This window comes from Phyllobates terribilis, unplaced genomic scaffold (genome assembly GCF_046119375.1).
Source record: "Phyllobates terribilis strain yellow unplaced genomic scaffold, ASM4611937v1 Scaffold_11__3_contigs__length_659146591, whole genome shotgun sequence".
Lineage (NCBI taxonomy): Eukaryota > Metazoa > Chordata > Amphibia > Anura > Dendrobatidae > Phyllobates > Phyllobates terribilis.
This window is the reverse complement of record NW_027362771.1, coordinates 348,201,713-348,223,614: the sequence shown is the minus strand read 5'-3', so window position 1 is coordinate 348,223,614 and position 21,902 is coordinate 348,201,713. Positions and strand designations below refer to the sequence as shown.

The window sequence follows — 21,902 nt, the reverse complement described above, 5'->3', positions numbered from 1 at the left end:
TAAGGTCAGGCAAGTTTGCTGGCCAATGAAGCACAGTGATACTGTTGTTTTGAAACTAGGTATTGGTACTTTTGGCAGTGTGGACAAGTGCCAAGTCCTGCTGGAGAATGAAATTTCCATCTCCAAAAAGCTTGTCGGCAGAGGGAAGCATGAAGTGCTCTAAAATTTCCTGGTAGACGGCTGCGCTGACTTTGGTCTTGATAAAACACAGTTGACCTACACCAGCAGATGACATGGCTCCCCAAACCATCACTGATTGTGGAAACTTCACACTAGACCTCAAGCAGCTTGGACTGTGTGCCTCTCCACTCTTCCTCCAGACTCTGGGACCTTGATTTCCAAATGAAAATTGGAACTCTGGAAACTTGTGGAGTGTGTCAATGACTGCCTTCTGGACATCTGTCAAGTCAGCAGTCTTCCCCATGATTGTGGAACCTTCTGAAACAGACTAAGGGACCTTTTCAAACGCTTAGGAAGCCTTTGCAGGTGTCGTTTGTTAATTATTGTAATTTACTGAGATAATGACTTTTGTGTTTTCATTGGCTGTAAGCCATAATCATCAACATTAACAGAAATAAACACTTGAAATAGATCACTCTGTTTGTAATGACTCTATATAATATATGAGTTTCACTTTTTGTATTGAAGAACTGAAATAAATTAACTTTTTGATGATATTCTAATTTAGTGAGATGCACCTTTATGTAGATAAAATTGTGCCACCTTCTGGTATACATTTGTCCATTAAAGTCTATAGACACGTCAGTTTATATGTGGGGTGATTTCTGCAGATTCCAGCAACAATACAGTGGTGTGAATCCAGCCTAAGGGCATGTTAACATAATGTTTTCAGATAGATTTTGATGCGTATTCTGCACCGAAATCTATGTAAAATCCACTTACCATGCACCCCCCATGAATTTCAATGGAAAATTTGCTCTTCAAACTGTGCAAGTTGTGAATATATGCTGCAAAAATAGTAAGTGACAGGTCAGTGGATCAAATGGCAGATTAGCTCCACAGCAATTAGCCAAATTCATTTCTCCGGGATTTTTTAACCTCAGATAGGTGTGAACATAGCCTAAGGGACTTCCCTCTTCTATCCCCCCAATAGCAAACATCATGGGCCTAATTCAATTGTTTAAGTGTTCATTCAATCTTGTTTTTTAATTTTTTATTTCTAGTTTAAAGATATATTTGGTGACCTGCTGGTAGAACCAGTAGTAACAAGCTTCACGTAAGTAGCCATTTTTCCAGATATTGTTTTTAGAGTAATGATGCTGTTCTGAAATAATTCCCTCTTTATCTGATTCTATACACATTTTTGCTATGTGGAGTGCATAGTCACAAGCGGTACATATCTGATCATGTCCAGGAAAAGTGGCATATGAGTTTATGAGGCAGACCACACAACTGCCATGAAACGTATGATAGGGAATTCATATTCACGCCATCCAAATCTTCATTACAGTTAGTGCAACTAGAAGTTTTCTGCTTCATAATAGAATTACTGTAGCGGCCATATAACTAAATACATTGACCAACACAGAGTGGCTTGTAGTTGCCCCCTCTCTGCGGCACAATAGATGCAGGGTCCGTTATTGCTTGTCATATTTGCCTATTTCAGGGTCACTGGACTCAGACATGTGGACTATGAGAATATGGATTGAAGAATCATATGATATTGACTAGCCCAGGGGATCGGGATGACTCAGTACCGGGCCTTTGCCTGGCCTTTGGGAATGTCGCATTGGTCGGCTCCCGGGCCCGTACCCTGGGGTCAGCTTTAAAAAGGAGATTGTTTGTTAATTTTATGAAAGTTCGTGACGCCACCTGTGGTATCTGGTGAGAAGCACCAGCGCTGCAGCAGTCCACTGAGGCCGGTGATAAGGCAGCTCGATGGTATAGCTCCCCACAGGTGGAGCTAGGCCTCAAGGCAGCGTACGGAGAAGGGGATGCAGAACAGGCGAGACCCAGCCGGGTCAGAACAAGAACGGGGATGGACACGGTAGTCACTTCAGTACCTTTTACTGGTGGTAATTCAGGCACATCCCGGAGCACTGTAGGGTGAAGGGTGCATATCAGGGTCCTCCCCAATGAGCGGGTGTAGGGCCTCCTGTTTCTTGCCTCTGCGTAATAAGTTTCTGACCTGCCTGGAGCTAGGCCTAACTTTATCTCTGTCCTGCACCGGCTGACGTTGTGGGTGGGCCTTCTCTTGGAGTGCACGCTCCTAGCTTACGGGCCTATGTGTCTCCTGGCTCTGTTGCGTATCAGCTCTCTGGTGAACCTGGGACCTGTAGTTCTCCAGGGATTCCGGCTATGCCTTACTGGGTCATAGAGATCCCGGTAAGCTCGGACCCGGTGTCCGGTATATGTTTCAGGGTGAGCTGGGTAAGCTCCTCTGCCCCCACTGCTACTCACTTTCCACTCGCCTTCGGCCACGCTCGGGCCCTCACTAGGCTACTCACACTAACGACAGCTTGCCGCTCTTCACCGATCTTATGGCGCCGGAACACCTTAAGCTCACTATTCTGAGCTACAACTGAGTCTAGATCTGAGCTACAACTGAGTCTAGACTGGGCTTACCTCTGCAGACAGACTTCTGCAAAAACCGAACTGAGAACTCTGTCCCTCTCTGACTGTGAGCAGGAACTCTGTTCTGGCTAGACTGAACTGCCTGGCTCCACCTTCCCTATTTATATCCCTAACGGGCTCCCTCTGCTGGTCTGAGGTGGAAGGTGGAGATGTGTGAATGTTTATGGGGGCCTCTTGTGGAGGATTCCATTAATGCACACTTCTAGGGTCTGTGGTACCAAGCGCAGCTGGGCGCCACAATATCATTCATATTATCCATAACCCATAGTGTGTTTCACCTAGTGCCATGACTATCCAGTCCTGTAATAATGATGCTGGTGACAAAAACACTGAATACTGTAAATGCATAAAAGCAACTGCACATAATTAGCCCGAGTGACAGAACCTATACAGAATTATATTTTCATTATCCAGTGGTTTTTATGTTTTCTATTATTCTACTATTAACACTGTCACTCATACCTATCTATCTTTGATATATATAATTTGCAGGAATGACCCTCTGAGTGGTATGGCCTCCGTTGATCTGTATTTTCAAAGTGATGCTATAAACAATACCACTGTGATCACCCAGACGGAAGCTAATGTGGGAACATTCACGAACAGGAACCTCAATCTGGATCTCTTCCTACTGGATCCTAAAGGTAATACAAGGAAGAATATAACCAACCAGCGAGCATCCAAATATCACTTAGATTTGTAATGAAGGAATCTCCGGCTGAAGCGGCAGAGCTCAACCCCATGCAGAACAGGCGACTACAGTACCGCTAAACAAAAATAAAACCGAGTGCCACCCCAGTTTTAATGAATGGAGCTAAACATTTCCAATGAAATGCAAATTTTATTCCCAAATTATTAAAACATGAATACATGTAAATATCAAAAAAACAAGGTATCATTAAATAACAAATCAACTGATGGGTTGAACAAAAGTATTATTACATGAGCAAAAGTGTAATGAATGTAACAAGATACAATCTCCCTCCATATAATGCTAAAAGTAACAGGCTACAATACCAAAATGTGGAAAAAGCCATAGTAACGTAGGAGATGTGCCATAAAAGCTGTGCTAAAAGGGCAACTATAACAAGTCAGTGGTACAATCTACCAAGTCCTATATATACAGGTATTGAAAATAACCAAACATACTTAGATCATATACACCCATCAGCAGAAAACGCCCCAACCTACGTTTCGCCTTCTTCTTCAGGAGGCGATGTAGTACCTGCCTGTTACTTCTTAGCCCCATACACAAAAATAATAAAGTCCTGAATAACCCCTATAAATGAATGTAGAACAGCCAACAGACAAGGCTAACAAATACTTATATTTATGTTACTTTGCTTTAAAGATAATGCCTTTTTTTATTGGATATAGGTTTCTATTAGGCTACCTTCCCACAATGAACTTTTATTGAGTTTTGACGCTGCCGAATTTCTGCACTTATTTTTTAAATGAGGTTACTTGCACGTTTTCATTGCCTTTTTGTGTGTTCATTTTTTTGTTAACATGCGTTTATATCTCGTTTTTTGTTATTTTTTGGTATGTTACGCAAGCTGCTTTGTTTTCGATACTTGTCTTTGACAATATTTTATTGCTATACTTAGGTGCAGATTTCACGCATTTTTGATGCATTTCCACTGCGGAAACACACTAAAAATGCATGGGCGTTTTTTACCTGCTGATTTTCTGCATGTAATACATGTCTATGGGAAAAATCTTCACAGAAAACTCAGTGAACCAGCAAGAGAAATTGACGTGCTGCGGATTTGAAACACTAACCGCAGGTCAGTTTACGCACAGTGGGCATGAGATTTCTATAAATCCCATCCACTTTGCTGGAACTGTAAGACGCTGTGTTTTTGACACAGCAAGAATATGCAGCTTCAAAAATACACCTAAAGCTCATTGTGGGAATGTAGCTTTAGAGTCAAGAATTGTATAATGTCGTTGTATTGTTTGTATTATACTTGTAGTTGGCGTTCAAGTGAAATCCACATTCATGCAGGACTATACCTCAGATTTGTCTAATGCTTCATCTTCTAATGCCACTGAACTCCAAAAAACAATGCTGGACTTGGTACGTATAGTATATCACAGTATATATAGTTTATGATTAGGATTAAAAAAACACATCATGTAATTATTCATGCCATTTCTGAGGTTTCCCAGGTATTTTCCCGTACAGGGAAAACATTGCAGATTTTACATCTAGATTTTGGGGATGGAATATTCACCAAGTTTTACAGTACTAGCATAAACAAGCTGCAAAATATATTTACAGCGCAAATTGACCAGAGCTGCATATTTGAAATCCGCAGCATGGCAATTTACGCTGTAGATGTTAGGGCGGCTTACCTGCACCATTGTTGCAATAATATCTGCATTGATTTTTCTGCTAAGGAAGGTCGATAGCAGAAATGCATGTGTAACGTACCCTGCAAAAAATGTATGTGTTTTGTGTAGGTATGCACTGCCAATTTTACTTAGTTTACAGCTCATTTTGTTCCTATTGAACATAATTCACCTGAAAGAAACTGCAATACTGCAAATTGTCTTCTTGTAGTTAAAAATAAACATTAATCTGCATTATGCATGTACAACTAAACTCACGTGGCCCATGGCTGCCATAATTATACTATTTGATTACAATATATGATGACCAAAGCTGTAATAACGGCTGCTTATAATATTTCTACTTTATTTATTTTCAGCTAACACCAGAATTAAGAAAGTTCTATGGTAACAGTTTACAAGATCCACCATCAGTGACTTTCAGGTTTGACCTTCCTATTGCAATAGTTGTACAAAATATTAATGAACAGACTTATAAATGCATTTTAGATTTCTCGCCATAGAGACTTAGTGATCAGTACATTACATTAGTATAAATGCAGGAGCTACAATTATGAATTTTATTGAGGGTCTAGAAGGGTAATAAGTAATTTTATATCAACATCTTTAGCGGTTCCACCTCTCATCTGTCCTAAGAAATAACCTTGTGCCAGAGGGGTAGTTTTTCATTAAAGAAGACTTCTCATAAATTTTTTGATGTTGAACTGGACTCAAGATGTAATAGTGGCTACAAAGTGGAGCAAAACGTTTTTGTTTATTTTTTTATTTCACCTCTCCGTTGCGGAGATATTAGCACTCAAAGTATTGGCACCTAAAGACTTAACTTTTGTTTCGTCCAAGTAGGTGTTAATAGATACAATCTTATACAGGAAGAAGAAATACATGTCTCAAATTAAAACATCCACTTGGATGGAAGACTAAAGAAAGCAATTGTTAACCTGTTAACCGGGGTGGATTAAGGGTAGCCAGGGCCCCGGGCAGTTTAGAAGGCGTGGGCCTCACCACCCCACGCCAGAGATAGCACTGTGCGCCACGCAAATTTTTCCCTTATGAACAGAACTAAACATAACAGAGCAGGGGTGGGAGATTAATTTTCCTGAGGGGCTGAAATTAATTCTGCTCAATATTAAAGGTAATCTGTCACCCCCTTATTAGAGGCACTTATCTGACCTCTAATATGGCTATACAGGTGATAGAAATGTACATCTATACATACCTGTATGCCCCATAGTCGAGGTCTTTTTGGTGTGAAATTACTTTTTATTCCTACAAGTTTCTGATGTATTCCCATCCCGGGGCTGCAAGGAATTCCCACCTCCTGTGTTAATTATTATATTTCCCACTTCCCCTGCATGTTAAAGTGCCCTCTGATGTGCAGTTGCGATGGTCAAATCCCACGCCTGCGCGCTTCACTTTTTACAGATGGCGCAGTTGTACTATGTAGTCATAGTGCTGCCGGGATCTTGTGCTCAGGCGCCGGTCAGTCACTTGGCTGAGGGGTAAATATGTGCATAGATATACAGTACAGACCAAAAGTTTGGACACACCTTCTCATTTATAGATTTTTCTGTATTTTCATGACTATGAAAATAGTACATTCACACTGAAGGCATCAAAACTATGAATTAACACATGTGGAATTATATACTTAACAAAAAAGTATGAAACAACTGAAAATATGTCTTATATTCTAGGTTCTTCAAAGTAGCCACCTTTAGCTTTGATGACTGCTTTGCACACTCTTGGCATTCTCTTGATGAGCTTCAAGAGTAGAGATGAGCGGTGTTCGACTAGAACTGTTCGCCAATCTCAAATTCGAGCTGTTTTGGGCGGTGTTCGAGTTGTTCGACGAACCCGAACGATTTGCAAAAAATTCGGCTGTTCGAGGTTATGTTCGATAACTGTTCGTGCACCAAAAGCGTGTCCTGCATGTCTGGAGCTATTTAGAGCACCAATCATGCAGGGATTGTCTGCCACTCACTGTAATGCCACAGCCATGGTGGTTGTGGCATTAGAGTGATTGTCCAAATCGATGGGAACTGTGATCACAGTGAAACATGAAAAGCCGGCAATTCAGCAGCGGCGTACACCGGTACCCGACAATTTAGAACCGAAAGAATAGAGCTTCACACATAGATTAGATAGATAGAAACATGTCAGTCACATATATATGAAGTACAGTGACAGTGTTGCTTACTGTACTTGTCATTTAGTGTAAAGGATTTATTTAAAAAAATAATAGTGTTTTCTTCATGCACTGTCTCTTTAAAAAAGCCGGCCGGCAATTCAGCAGCGGTACCCGACAATTTAGAATGGAAGGAATAGAGCATCACACATAGATTAGATAGATAGAAACATGTCAGTCACATATATAATAAGTACAGTGATAGTGTTGATTACTGTACTTGTCATTTAGTGTTAAAATAAAGGATTTATTTAAAAAAAAATTGGCGTGGGGTTCCCCTTAATTTTAGGCTCTAGCAGAGGTTAAGCAGACGGCTGGGGCAGATGTTTGAAGCCTGGGAAGGGGGTAATACCCACGGAGCTTCCCAGGCTACTAATATCAGCCCCCAGCTGAATACCTAGCCTTTACTAGCTATTAAAATGGGGGACCCCCCAAAAAAATGACGTGGGGTCCCCCCTATTTTATTAGCTAGCAAAGGCTAGGCAGACAGCTGGGGGCTGATATTAATAGCCCAGGAAGGGTGCCATGAATATTGGCCCCCTCCCAGGCTAGAAACACCAGCCGTCAGCCGCCCCAGAAATGGCGCATCCATAGGATGCGCCAATTCTGGCACTCAGCCTCGCTCTTCCCACTGCCCTGTAGCGGTGGCAGTGGGGTAATAGGGCTGGGGTTGATGTCAGCTTATAATGCCAGCTGACATCAAGCCCAGGTTAGTAATGGAGAGGCATCTATAAGACACCCCCATTACTAACCCCGTAGTCAAAGTTAAAAAAAAACACAAACACCCAGAATAAAGTCCTTTAATTGAAATAAACACACAATTCTTTATTGTTCTAAATTAAACCATACTTACAATCACGCCCATTCCAGCTGAAGCCAACGATCCCCTGCAATAAAAGAAAAATAATAAAGCAACATAATCCTTACCTTTCCATGGTTCCCACGACAGCTTCAGCTCTGCTACATCGAGATGACAGGCTGGACCACAGCAGAAAGCTGCCATCCAGCCTGTCATCCCGCAGACACTGAGAAGCGCAGGCTTGCTTGCGCTCCTCAGCGTCTCTCTGTGACGGCATCCAGATGAGCCGAGTTCATGTCCAATGAACTCGGCACACCTCATGCACGTCACTGACAGCGTGGGAAAATTCTCACGCTGAAGCGCTGAGTGCAGGAGAATTCTACCACGCTGTCAGTGACGTGCATGAGGTGAGCTCATGTCCAATGAACTCAGTTCACCTCATGCACGTCACTGACAGCGTGGGAAAATTCTCCTGCACTCAGCGCTTCAGCGTGAGAATTCTCCCACGCTGAAGCGCTGAGTGCAGGAGAATTTCCCCACGCTGTCAGTGACGTGCATGAGGTGAGCCGAGTTCATTGGACATTAACTTGGCTCATCTAGATGCCCTCACAGAGAGACACTGTGGAGCGCAAGCAAGCCTGCGCTTCTCAGTGTCTTCGGGATGACAGGCTGGATGGCAGCGTTCTGCTGCGGTACAGCCTGTCATCTCGATGTAGCAGAGCTGAAGCTGTCATGGGAACCATGGAAAGGTAAGGATGATGTTGGTTTATTATTTTTCTTTTATTTCAGGAGATCGTTGGCTTCAGCTGGAATGGGCGTGAGGGTAAGTATGGTTTAATTTAGAACAATAAAGAATTGTGTGTTTATTTCAATTAAAGGACTTTATTCTGGGTGTTGTGTTTTTTTTAAATACTTTACTAGAAATTCATGGTGGTCATGTCTAATATTGGCGTGACCCCATGAATTTCGGGCTTAGGGCCAGCTGATAATGCCAAGATGGCCCTAACCCCTTTATTACCCAGTGAGCCTCCGCACCAGGGCCCCGGATGAGTTGGGTACAGCGCCAGAAGATGGCGCTTCTATGAACGCGCCATTTTCCGGGGTGGCTGCGGACTGCAATTTGCAGCGGGGGTGGCCCAGAAAGCTTGGTTCTCCCTGCGCTGCGGATTCCAGCCCCCAGCTGCCTAGTCGTACCTGGCTGGACACAAAAACAGGGCGAAGCCCCACGTCAATTTTCTTTAAATTATTTCATCAAATAATTAAGAAAAAAAGGGCTTCCCTACATTGTTGTGTCCGGCCAGGTACAAATAGGCAGCTGTTGGTTGGGGGCAGCCCGGTCCTGCCTGCTGTACCTGGCTGGACCCAAATATAGTGCGAAGCCCCACCTCAATTTTTTTTTAATTATTTCATGAAATAATTAAAAAAAAAAGGTCTTCTCTATATTGTTGTGTCCGGCCAGGTACAAATAGGCAGCCGGTGGTTGGGGGCAGCCCGTTCCTGGCTGCTGCACCTGACTGGACACAAGTATAGTGCGAAGCCCCACGTCAATTTTTTTTTAATTATTTCATGAATTTCCTGAAGTAATTTAAAAAAATTGAAGTGGGGCTTCGCACTATATTTGTGTCCAGCCAGGTACAGCAGGCAGGAACGGGCTGCCCCCAACCACCAGCTGCCTATTTGTACCTGGCCGGACACAACAATATAGGGAAGGCCTTTTTTTCTTAATTATTTCATGAATTTCCTTAAATAATTTAAAAAAATTGAAGTGGGGCTTCGCACTATATTTGTGTCCAGCCAGGTACAGCAGGCAGGAACGGGCTGCCCCCAACCACCAGCTGCCTATTTGTACCTGGCCGGACACAACAATATAGGGAAGGCCTTTTTTTCTTAATTATTTCATGAATTTCCTTAAATAATTAAAAAAAATTGACGTGGGGCTTCGCACTATATTTGTGTCCAGCCAGGTACAGCAGGCAGGAACGGGCTGCCGACAACCACCAGCTGCCTATTTGTACCTGGCCGGACACAACAATATAGAGAAGGCCTTTTTTTCTTAATTATTTCATGAATTTCATGAAATAATTTAAAAAAAAATACGTGGGGCTTCGCCCTATTTTTGTGTCCAGCCAGGTACAACTAGGCAGCTGGGGGCTGGAATCTGCAGCGCAGGGAGGCCCAAGCTTTCTGGGCCCCCCCCCCCCGCTGCAAATTGCAGTCCGCAGCCACCCCGGAAAATGGCGCAATCATAGAAGTGCCATCTTCTGGCGCTGTACCCAACTCATCCAGGGCCCTGGTGCGGTGGCTCACTGGGTAATAAAGGGGTTAGGGCCAGCTTGGTATTATCAGCTGGCCCTAAGCCCAAAATTCATGGGGTCACGCCAGTATTAGACATGACCGCCATGAATTTCTAGTAAAGTATTTAAAAAAAACACAACACCCAGAATAAAGTCCTTTAATTGAAATAAACACACAATTCTTTATTGTTCTAAATTAAACCATACTTACCATCACGCCCATTCCAGCTGAAGCCAACGATCTCCTGAAATAAAAGAAAAATAATAAACCAACATCATCCTTACCTTTCCATGGTTCCCATGACAGCTTCAGCTCTGCTACATCGAGATGACTGGCTGGACCGCAGCAGAACGCTGCCATCCAGCCTGTCATCCCGCAGGCACTGAGAAGCGCTGGCATGCTTGCGCTCCTCAGTTTCTCGCTGTGACGGCATCCAGATGAGCCGAGGTCATGTCCAATGAACTCGGCTCACCTCATGCACGTCACTGACAGCGTGGGAAAATTCTCACGCTGAAGCGCTGAGTGCAGGAGAATTCTCCCACGCTGTCAGTGACGTGCATGAGGTGAGCTGAGTTCATTGGACATGAGCTCACCTCATGCACGTCACTGACAGCGTGGTAAAATTCTCCTGCACTCAGCGCTTCAGCGTGAGAATTCTCCTACGCTGTAAGTGACGTGCATGAGGTGAGCTGAGATCATTGGACATGAACTCACCTCATGCACGTCACTGACAGCGTGGGAAAATTCTCACGCTGAAGCGCTCAGTGCAGGAGAATTTTCCCACGCTGTCAGTGACGTGCATGAGGTGAGCTGAGTTCATTGGACATGAGCTCACCTCATGCACGTCACTGACAGCGTGGTAAAATTCTCCTGCACTCAGCGCTTCAGCGTGAGAATTCTCCCACGCTGTAAGTGACGTGCATGAGGTGAGCTGAGATCATTGGACATGAACTCACCTCATGCACGTCACTGACAGCGTGGGAAAATTCTCACGCTGAAGCGCTGAGTGCAGGAGAATTTTCCCACGCTGTCAGTGACGTGCATGAGGTGAGCCGAGTTCATTGGACATGACCTCGGCTCATCTGGATGCCGTCACAGCGAGACACTGAGGAGCGAAGCAAGCCTGCTCTTCTCAGTGTCTGCGGGTTGACAGGCTGGATGGCAGCGTTCTGCTGCGGTCCAGCCTGTCATCTCGAAGTAGCAGAGCTGGAGCTGTCCTGGGAACCATCGAAAGGTAAGGATGAGGTTGCTTTATTATTTTTCTTTTATTGCAGGAGATCGTTGGCTTCAGCTGGAATGGGCGTGATGGTAAGTATGGTTTAATTTAGAACAATAAAGAATTGTGTGTTTATTTCAATTAAAGGACTTTATTCTGGGTGTTGTGTTTTCTTTTAACTTTCACTATGGGGTTAGTAATGGGGGTGTCTTATAGACGCCTCTCCATTACTAACCTGGGCTTGATGTCAGCTGGCATTATAAGCTGACATCAACCCCAACCCTATTACCCCACTGCCACCGCTACAGGGCAGTGGGAAGAGCGAGGCTAAGTGCCAGAATTGGCACATCCTATGGATGCGCCATTTCTGGGGCGGCTGACGGCTGGTGTTTCTAGCCTGGGAGGGGGCCAATATTCATGGCACCCTTCCTGGGCTATTAATATCAGCCCCCAGCTGTCTGCCTAGCCTTTGCTAGCTATTAAATTAGGGGGGACCCCACGTCATTTTTTTGGGGGGTCCCCCATTTTAATAGCTAGTAAAGGCTAGGTATTCAGCTGGGGGCTGATATTAGTAGCCTGGGAAGCTCCGTGGGTATTACCCCCTTCCCAGGCTTCAAACATCTGCCCCAGCCGTCTGCTTAACCTCCGCTAGAGACTAAAATTACGGGGAACCCCACGCTAATTTTTTTTTTAATAAATCCTTTATTTTAACACTAAATGACAAGTACAGTAACCAACACTATCACTGTACTTATTATATATCTGACTGACATGTTTCTATCTATCTAATCTATGTGTGATTCTCTATTCTTTCTGTTCTAAATTGTCGAGTACAGATGCTGAATTGCCGGCCGGCTTTTTTAAAGAGACAGTGCATGAAAACACTATTATTTTTTTAAATAAATCCTTTACACTAAATGACAAGTACAGTAAGCAACACTGTCACTGTACTTATTATATATGTGACTGACATGTTTCTATCTATCTAATCTATGTGTGAAGCTCTATTCTTTCTGTTCTAAATTGTCGGGTACCGCTGCTGAATTGCCGGCCGGCTTTTTTAAAGAGACGGTGCATGAAAACACTAATATTTTTTTTAATAAATGCTTTACACTAAATGACAAGTGCAGTAACCAACACTGTCACTGTGCTTCTTATATGTGTGACTGACATGTTTCTATCTATCTAATCTATGTGTGATGCTCTATTCCTTCTTGTCTAAATTGTCGGGTACCGGTGTATGCCGCTGCTGAATTGCCGGCCGGCTTTTTTAAAGAGAGTGTCTTCTGAGCAGTTTGTCAGCTTTTGGACACCTTTGAAGGTGTTTTCTATGTGTTTTTGTTTGCCTGCCATTGGTTTTAACGGTGTTCGACGGTGTTCTAAGGTGTTCGACGAACAGTTCCTCGAACATCCCGGTGTTCAACGAACCGAACCGAACCCGAACACTATGGGGGTGGCTCAACACTATTCAAGAGGTAGTCACCGGAAATGGTCTTCCAACAATCTTGAAGGAGTTCCCAGAGATGCTTAGCACTTGTTGGCCCTTTTGCCTTCACTCTGCGGTCCAGCTCACCCCAAACTATCTCCATCTCGATTGGGTTCAGTTCTGGTGACTGTGGAGGCCAGGTCATCTGGCGTAGCACCCCATCACTCTCCTTCCTTGGTCAAATAGCCCTTACACAGCCTGGAGGTGTGTTTGGGGTCATTGTCCTGTTGAAAAATAAATGATGGTCCAACTAAACGCAAACAGGATGGAATAGCATGCCGCTGCAAGATGCTGTGGTAGCTATGCTGGTTCAGTATGCCTTCAATTTTGAATAAATCCCCAACAATGTCACCAGCAAAGCACCCCCACACCATCACACCTCCTGCTCCATGCTTCACGGTGGGAACCAGGCATGTAGAGTCCATCCGTTCACCTTTTCTGCTTCGCACAAAGACACGGTGGTTGGAACCAAAGATCTCAAATTTGGACTCATCAGACCAAAGCACAGATTTCCACTGGTCTAATGTCCATTCCTTGTGTTCTTTAGCCCGAAAAAGTCTCTTCTGCTTGTCGCCTGTCCCTAACAGTGGTTTCCTAGCAGCTATTTTACCATGAAGGCCTGCTGCACAAAGTCTCCTCTTAACAGTTGTTGTAGAGATGTGTCTGCTGCTTGAACTCTGTGTGGCATTGACCTGGTCTCTAATCTGAGCTGCTGTTAACCTGCGATTTCTGAGGTGACTTGGATAAACTTATCCTCAGAAGCAGAGGTGACTCTTGGTCTTCCTTTCCTGGGGCGGTCCTCTTGTGAGCCAGTTTCTTTGTGGTGCTTGATGGTTTTTGCAACTGCACTTGGGGACACTTTCAAAGTTTGCCCAATTTTTCGGACTGACTGACCTTCATTTCTTAAAGTAATGATGGCCACTAGTTTTTCTTTACTTAGCTGCTTTTTTCTTGCCATAATACAAATTCTAACAGTCTATTCAGTAGGACTATCAGCTGTGTATCCACCTGACTTCTGCACAACACAACTGATGGTCCTAGCCCCATTTATAAGGCAAGAAATCCCACTTATTAAACCTGACAGGGCACACCTGTGAAGTGAAAACCATTTCCGGTGACTACTCTCTTGAAGCTCATCAAGAGAATGCCAAGAGTGTGCAAAGCAGTCATCAAAGCAAAAGGTGGCTACTTTGAAGAATTTAGAATATAAGACATATTTTCAGTTGTTTCACACTTTTTTGTTAAGTATATAATTCCACATGTGTTAATTCATAGTTTTGATGCCTTCAGTGTGAATGTACAATTTTCATAGTCATGAAAATACAGAAAAATCTTTAAATGAGGTGTGTCCAAACTTTTGGTCTGTACTGTACATATATAAAAAAATAAATAACTCAATATTTTTCAACAATCTGATCAGAAAAAAAACCCTAACAAAGTCTAAGAAGAAACGTATATGATGTCCTTGTGAGACAGAGAATAACTCTTTATATCATAAATGGCCAATCAAGTGGCAGTGCAATTAAACCACAAAACATCCATATACCTCAGTCATGTTTCTATGGACATTGACTATCCTGCATATATAAATAGCCCCTTTATGGCCTGAGAAGTTGTGCACTTAGCTTAATGGCATCTTCTTCCCACGTGTTTCCCTGTCTTTTGGTCATTCAGGGTTTCATCAGAGAATTCCTTCAATTAGGACAAGAAAAGGAGACTATAAGCCATACTACAATGAGGATAACTGCTCACAGGCCATTGCAATATGCCCCTGCATACAATATCAGCCCCTATATACAGTATGAGCCCCCACATAACCTCCTACATTCAATATGAGCCCCCACAATCCCCCCTACATACAATATTGGCCCATGCATAGCCCCTACATACAGTATGAGTCCACACAGCCCCTACATACAGTATTAGCCCACACACAGTCCCCTACATACACTACATACAGTATTAGCCCACACACAGCCCCCATTATACAGTATGAGTCCACACGCAGCCCCCATTATACAGTATGAGCCCCCACACAGCCCCATTATACAGTATGAGCCCCACAGAGCCCCCTACATACAGTATGAGCCCACACATAGCCTCCTATATACAATGAGCCCACACATAGCCTCTTGTATACAGTATGAGCCCACACATGCATAACACTTAGTGTGACTGCAGACTTGTAGTTTAAGATTGGACAACACCTTTAATATCTATATTTTTAATGGTAGAAAATAGGTGGTGAATAGATTATTATTTTTTTTTAGTTTGTTAGTCCCCTTAGTGGACTTGAACCGGTGATCATTTGATCACTTGTACTATATACAGCGGTACTTTTGCATTGCTGCATATAGGAAAAATCGCTTAGCCACAGAGATTGACAGTGGCATGTAAAGCAAACCTATCGTGTCCCCAAATGCCATTAACCTGCAGCTGTAGGGAAAATCTGCATGTTAATAGTGTTAGATAGGTGCCTGATGGCTGTACTGAAAGTGCAGCTCATGGGAAAAAAATTGACTTTATTCATCACAGGAACCACCGGCTTTCAGTCATACAGGTGTACAAAGCGTCTACAGTTGCCGTTCACAGCACTGTGAGTGGCTGCTGTAAGACCGCACTGAAACTTTCACTGACCTCTCCTGGTGCAGTGCATCACTGAAGAGCCAGCTATCAGTGAAAGCCGGCAGTTCCTGTGATGAATAAAGTCAGTTTTTTTCCCATGAGCTGCACTTTCAGTACAGCCATCAGGCACCTATCTAACACTATTAACCTGCAGATTATCCCTGCATCTGCAGGTTAGTAGCGTTATTCGACATGACAGGTTCCCTTTAAAGGGGTTGTCTACTACTCTGACAACTCCATCTCAATTCATATGTTTCCCCCTTGTAAAAATAACAGTTTTTCTCACTGCCGGTGCCATACTTGCGGCACCATTGGTACAGCACTGGCGGTAAGTAGAAGTGTTGATATTTTACAAGAGGTAAACTAACATACGGATTAAGATGGGGTTGTCTGAGTAGTGGAAAACCGCTTTAAGGAATTAACAGCAGCCGGAACTCAGTTCCATCCACGGTTACGAGAGATAGATTCTGGCTGTACACTTTGCATGCCCCTGCACTGCAAACTGTCAAATAATGACAGTAGTAGAAATGCGTAGAAGCAGAATTTGCAGCGGTGCTCTGTATCTTAGGCCTCTTTCATGCGTCAGTGTCTCCAGAACGTGTGGTGACAGTTTCCACATGTACCATAGACACTAACACAGTTGTAGACCCATTCAAATGAATGGGTCTGTGCACATATCAGTGTGTTTCCACGGACCATTTTTTTACACGCTGCACGGGACACAAAATACCCCACACACATGAAAACTGATGACACTCGGATAACATCTGTGTGTCATTCGTGTGACATGTAACAGTGGCTGGGAATTAGTGTACAGATAGCGCTGTTTCCAAGCACTGGATGCCGAACAGAGACCTCATCATTGTTCCCTGCCTGCGTTGCAATCAGCGCCAGCAAGGGACAATATTGAGAGTAGTATTCATCTCCCCATGTCTCCAAAACCTGTAAAAATAAGAATAAAATTAAAAAATCATTATACTCACCTGGTTTGAGGCAACCTTACACACTGAGGAGCAGAGGAGAATGACTCGCTGCAGCGAGTGGGCCCCTGTCCTCCGTTGAGCTCAGTGACTGACAGGACACCACTCCATGAGCTCAGCACAGGTCAGGGGCCCACTCGCTGCTGCGAGTCATTCGATTTTATTTTTATTTTTACAGATTTTGGAGACAGCAAGAGCAGAATACTACTCTCAACATTGTCCCATGCTAGTGCTGATCGCAGCGCAAGCTGGGGACAATGATGAGAGCTGCCTCCAGCACCCGGCGCTTGGGAACAGTGCTAACTGTACACTGATTCCCAGGTGCCAGTACGTGTAACACTGATGACACACAGGTGCACACGGACACTGATATCTCCGGTACTGTTTTTTCCAGTACCGGAAATATCCGGACGTGTGAAAGAGGCCTAGGGGCAAGGGGTTTTTTCTTCTTGTGCATAAAATGTGGCTTATGTGGGGGATGGGAGTAAACTAAAAGTACATGAGACAAATGTTCCTGCACACTGTGCGCCCTTCCATCTTAGAAATGTGGCAACATTTCCAAGGTGGAGGGAAACAGAGTGTGCAGGGGCATTTGTCTCATGTAGTTTCAATGCACTCCCATACTCATTATATACACACATTTTAAAAATTAGATTAATGCTGCTGCCTAGAACCACTGTCTGTACTTTATAGTAAATTAGGTTATAGTGTGGCAGTCAGACCCTCACACAGTGCAGCCAGACTCCAGAGACAGTTGAGGAGAGGAGGAGAACTGAGGGAGCCAGGGGAATATGCAGGTGCAGCAGCTTGTTCAGTCTTCTCTCTTCTCAGCACAGGCGTGTGTGCGTGCGGTGCGAGATGGAAACCGGCAAGCACCACCATGAAGCTCCTCTTTGACTGAGTGACAGTAGGCGTGACTACAGCTATTGTCAGACGCGCCCGCGCTATGTATGCTGGATCCTGCCAGACGTCATGCAGCAGGGCGGGCCCAGCATCATTCAAAGCACCTGCGGCTGCGGCGGTAACCATTAAAACGTGGCAGGGCGGGCCCAGTATTACTTAAACCATATGTGGCCGCGGCGGTGACAACAAACATGCGATTGCGAATTATAATGGAGGCAATTCATGGGCCCCCCGAGCATCAGGCCCAGACAGTAGCCCAGATTGCCCTCATTATAATCCGCCTATGCCTGTTAAATACCGCTGTCAAACTCTGGAAGCGGCCTTAACAGAGATTGCATGTGATTGTAGGTCGGCAATGGGTTGCTAGGACAGCTAGGTGTCTATTGAAGACCTCTGTGCTTGTCATTACGGAGGCCCATTGAAAACCAGCATGTGGCCGAGCTTCAAAGGAGATAGATTTGCATTTTTTTTTTCACAATTTCGCCGTACTCAGATTTTTTTTCCCTTTTCCAGTACACTATGTGATAAAATGAGTGCTGTAATTCAAAACTACAACTCGTTTTGCAAAAAAAAAAACAAGCCCATGTACGTCTGTATTGACAGAAAAATAAAAATGTTATGGCTCTGGGAAGAAGGGAGGGAAAACAACGAAAATGCAAAAACGGAAATTGGCCACTTAGGGAATGGGTTAATCTAATGTGCATTGGGTTATGAAACAAAATGACAAAGAGAGGTTTCCAAATTTCTTATAATTGTTTGAAATAAATGTGAATAATGTAGATTGTTTTTTGTATTTTTCCATGAAGTCTTTCATGTTTTGCTGCATTTAACCTATTTTGAACCATAAAACTTAGGCACATACAGTAATGATGAGTTTTGGTAACTCCGTTAAGTAAGTAAATGAGTACACGGATCATAAAACTGTACTTACTCCTTTTTTTATTTTCAATAATTTCTTCCTTTAGGAACTCTGACGGATTAGCAGCTATGGATATCAATTACAAGCTTAACTACACAACAAATGTGGAGAGTTCTTTAATGCTAGAGTCTCTTCTAAATAATACTGGCCTGATCAATATTACCCGTATATCAAGTTTGTCCGTTAATGGTAGGTCAATGCGGGAGATGATTGTCTTCAATTATTTAGCCTGAATTTATTTGCAGGGAAAGCTCAGTAGCTGTTATATTCTAGCAGTAGTTGTTTATGCGGCATCAAGGTTAATTCAAATCTTCATTTATTTGTTAAAGATATTTTTCTAGCCTACACGGCACTTAAAGGGGTTGACCGGCCTTAGGCTACAAGTCTGCAGTCACTCTAGACTTGTGGATACTCACATCGTGCGCGCTTGAAGATTCTCCGATGCCGGGAGCGGGGGACACATGACCTCTAGTATGTGATTTACATAAATGCGGTCATGCGCCAACTAGATGGGTGTGGCCTCGCTCAATGCAATTGTATTGAGCGAGGCCGGACAAGTCTATTCGGAATGTGGCCGGAGGTATGCAAATCACCGTCAATGGAGAATCCTCACAGCACGCGGTGCACTCTGCGTGACTGCAGACTTGTAGCCTAAGGCCGGACAATTCCTTTCTGAATGGGTAGAGAGCATCTGTGACAAAACCAATACATCAGCAGTTCCTACTGAAACATACATCTGCATGAACACAATCTGTGCTAGCACATAATTTTTGTCTGTGCTTACATTGGTGTTGTTTAAATGCTCCCCCTGACGCATCATGTGGCCTCCGAGTTAAACAATGTGCCACTATTATTAACATAGTTCCCCCACCCGCATCACACATAGAGGTGGAATCAGGAACATGCAGGCATCTTAGCAGTAAGTTATGTAACTTTTCTTGTTAGGACAGATGTCATTCATATTTAGTGAATGGGCAACTCCTTTAGGTGGCAGCGCTTCATACTGTCCATATGGAGTCTGGTGTGTGTGTGGCACCATGTTTCAATGATTGCAGCATGAATAAGAAATATACAGTGGATATGAAAAGTCTGTATACTCCTGTTAAAATGCCAGGTTTCTGTTATGTAAAAAAAATCATACCACGAAGAACCATTCCAGAACTTTTTTCCATCTTTAATGACACAATTTCTGGATATAAAAAGTCTGCACAAATTTTAACAGGGGTGTGTAGAATTTTTATATCCACTGTACATCAAAATAAATATTGAAATCAAAATCAATATTCGGTGTGACAACATCAATTCTTCTAGTTATGCTTGTACACAGTATTTGAAGGATCTCGGCAGGAAGGTGGTTTGAAATATCTTGGAAAACGAACAGATCTTATGTGCAGATCCTTCTGTTTCTTTAGGTTCAGAGACTCGATGATTAAGTTTTATGGTTAGTTCATTATTAAGGACTATGCAAATGTCTTTTTTTTTACCCAAACCATACGTAACTTTAGGTTTGATTGAATGAGATTGAAACAAAACATATCAGCAGTGTCTTGACCTTCTCATTTTGTTTCCTTTCATCATTTATTTAATTGTGTCTGATAGTATGAGAGTTAATTGTGTTTTGCTTTTATTTTTAATTTCCAGGCAATAAACCAGTTTTTGATGCATTTACGTTGAATCTGAGGTTCATCAATCAAGATTATGGTGACGACTTAAAAAACCGAAATAGTCCAAGGTTCATAGAATTGAGAGACAAAATTAAAGAAGGGGTAAGATCACACTTCTTAGTAGTTGTAGAAGTTTTACAGTGGGGTTTCAGTGGAGAACTTAAAGTCAAATTATTTTCTCAATTAATATGGTGATATAATAGAGGTATATAGTTTTATATATATATATATATATATATATATATATATATATATACATATACATACACACTGTTCAAAAAAATTAAGGGGACACTCAAATAACACATCCTAGATCTGAATGAATGAAATATTCTCATTGAATACTCTGTTCTGTACAAAAAAATGACACAAAAATCATCAATGGAAATCAAATTTATTAACCAATGGAGGCCTGGATTTGGAGTCACCCCCAAAATTAAAGTGGAAAAACACACTACAAGCTGATCCAACTTAGATGTAATGTCCTTAAAACAAGTCAAAATGAGGCTCAGTATTGTGTGTGGCCTCCACGTGCCTGTATAACCTCCCTACAACGCCTGGGCATGCTCCTGATGAGGTTCCGGATGGTCTCCTGTGGGATCTCCTCCCAGACCTGGACTAAAGCATCCGCCAACTCCTGCACAGTCTGTGGTGCAACGTGACGTTGGTGGATGGGTAGTTTCCTGGTAGCGCCTCCAGCCTCTGGACACTACGCTGACAGACACAGCAAACCTTCTTGCCACAGCTCACATTGATGTGCCATCCTGGATGAGCTGCACTACCTGAGCAACTTCTGTGGGTTGTAGAGTCCGTCTCATGCTACCACGGGTGTGAAAGCACAACCAACATTCAAAAGTGACCTAAACATCAGCCAGAAAGCATTGGTACTGAGATGTGGTGTGTGGTCCCCACCTGCAGAACCACTCCTTTATTGAGGGTGTCTTGATAATTGCCAATAATTTCCATCTATTGTCTATTCCATTTGCACAACAGCATGTGAAATTGATTGTCAATCAGTGTTGCTTCCTAAGTGGACAGTTTGATTTCACAGAAGTTTGATTTACTTGGAGTGATATTCTGTTGTTTAAGTGTTCCCTTTATTTTTTTGAGCAGTGTATATATATATATATATATATATATATATATATATATATATATATATATATATATATATACAGTTATATGAAAAAGTTTGGGCACCCCTATTAATCTTAAGCTTAATGTTTTATAAAAATTGGTGTTTTTGCAACAGCTATTTCAGTTTGATATATGTAATAACTGTTGGACACAGTAATGTTTCTGCCTTGAAATGAGGTTTATTGTACTAACAGAAAATGTGCAATCTGCATTCAAACAAAATTTGACAGGTGCATAAGTATGGGCACCCTTATCATTTTCTTGTTTTAAATACTCCTACCTACTTTTTACTGACTTACTAAAGCACTTTTTTTAGTTTTGTAACCTCATTGAGCTTTGAACTTCAGAGCCAGGTGTATGCAATCATGAGAAAAGCTACTTAAAGTGGCCACTTGCAAGTTGTTCTCCTGTTTGAATCTCCTCTGAAGAGTGGCATCATGGGCTCCTCAAAACAACTGTCAAATGATCTGAAAACAAAGATTATTCAACATAGTTGATCAGGGGAAGGATACAAAAGCTGTCTCAGAGATTTAACCTGTCAGTTTCCACTGTGAGGAACATAGTAAGGAAATGGAAGAACACGGGGACAGTTCTTGTTAAGGCCAGAAGTGGCAGGCCAAAAAAACATCAGAAAGTCAGAGAAGAAGAATGGTGAGATCAGTCAAGGACAATCCTCAGACCACCTCCAGAGAGCTGCAGCATCAACTTGCTGCAGATGGTGTCACTGTGCATTGGTCAACTAA

The 21,902-nt window shown here is 42.9% G+C and overlaps 1 protein-coding gene across 1 annotated transcript in view; it reads left to right on the top strand.

The window, feature by feature from the left end:
* LOC141167269 (uncharacterized) overlaps positions 1-21,902 on the top strand; it is a 60,525-nt gene that overhangs the window by 5,831 nt on the left and 32,792 nt on the right. Inside the window, exons 6-11 of the mRNA XM_073654701.1 lie at positions 1,185-1,237; positions 3,088-3,239; positions 4,572-4,675; positions 5,310-5,374; positions 18,405-18,547; positions 20,000-20,124. Coding sequence (XP_073510802.1) covers positions 1,185-1,237; positions 3,088-3,239; positions 4,572-4,675; positions 5,310-5,374; positions 18,405-18,547; positions 20,000-20,124 — 642 coding nt within the window. The remainder of the gene's footprint in view (positions 1-1,184; positions 1,238-3,087; positions 3,240-4,571; positions 4,676-5,309; positions 5,375-18,404; positions 18,548-19,999; positions 20,125-21,902) is intronic.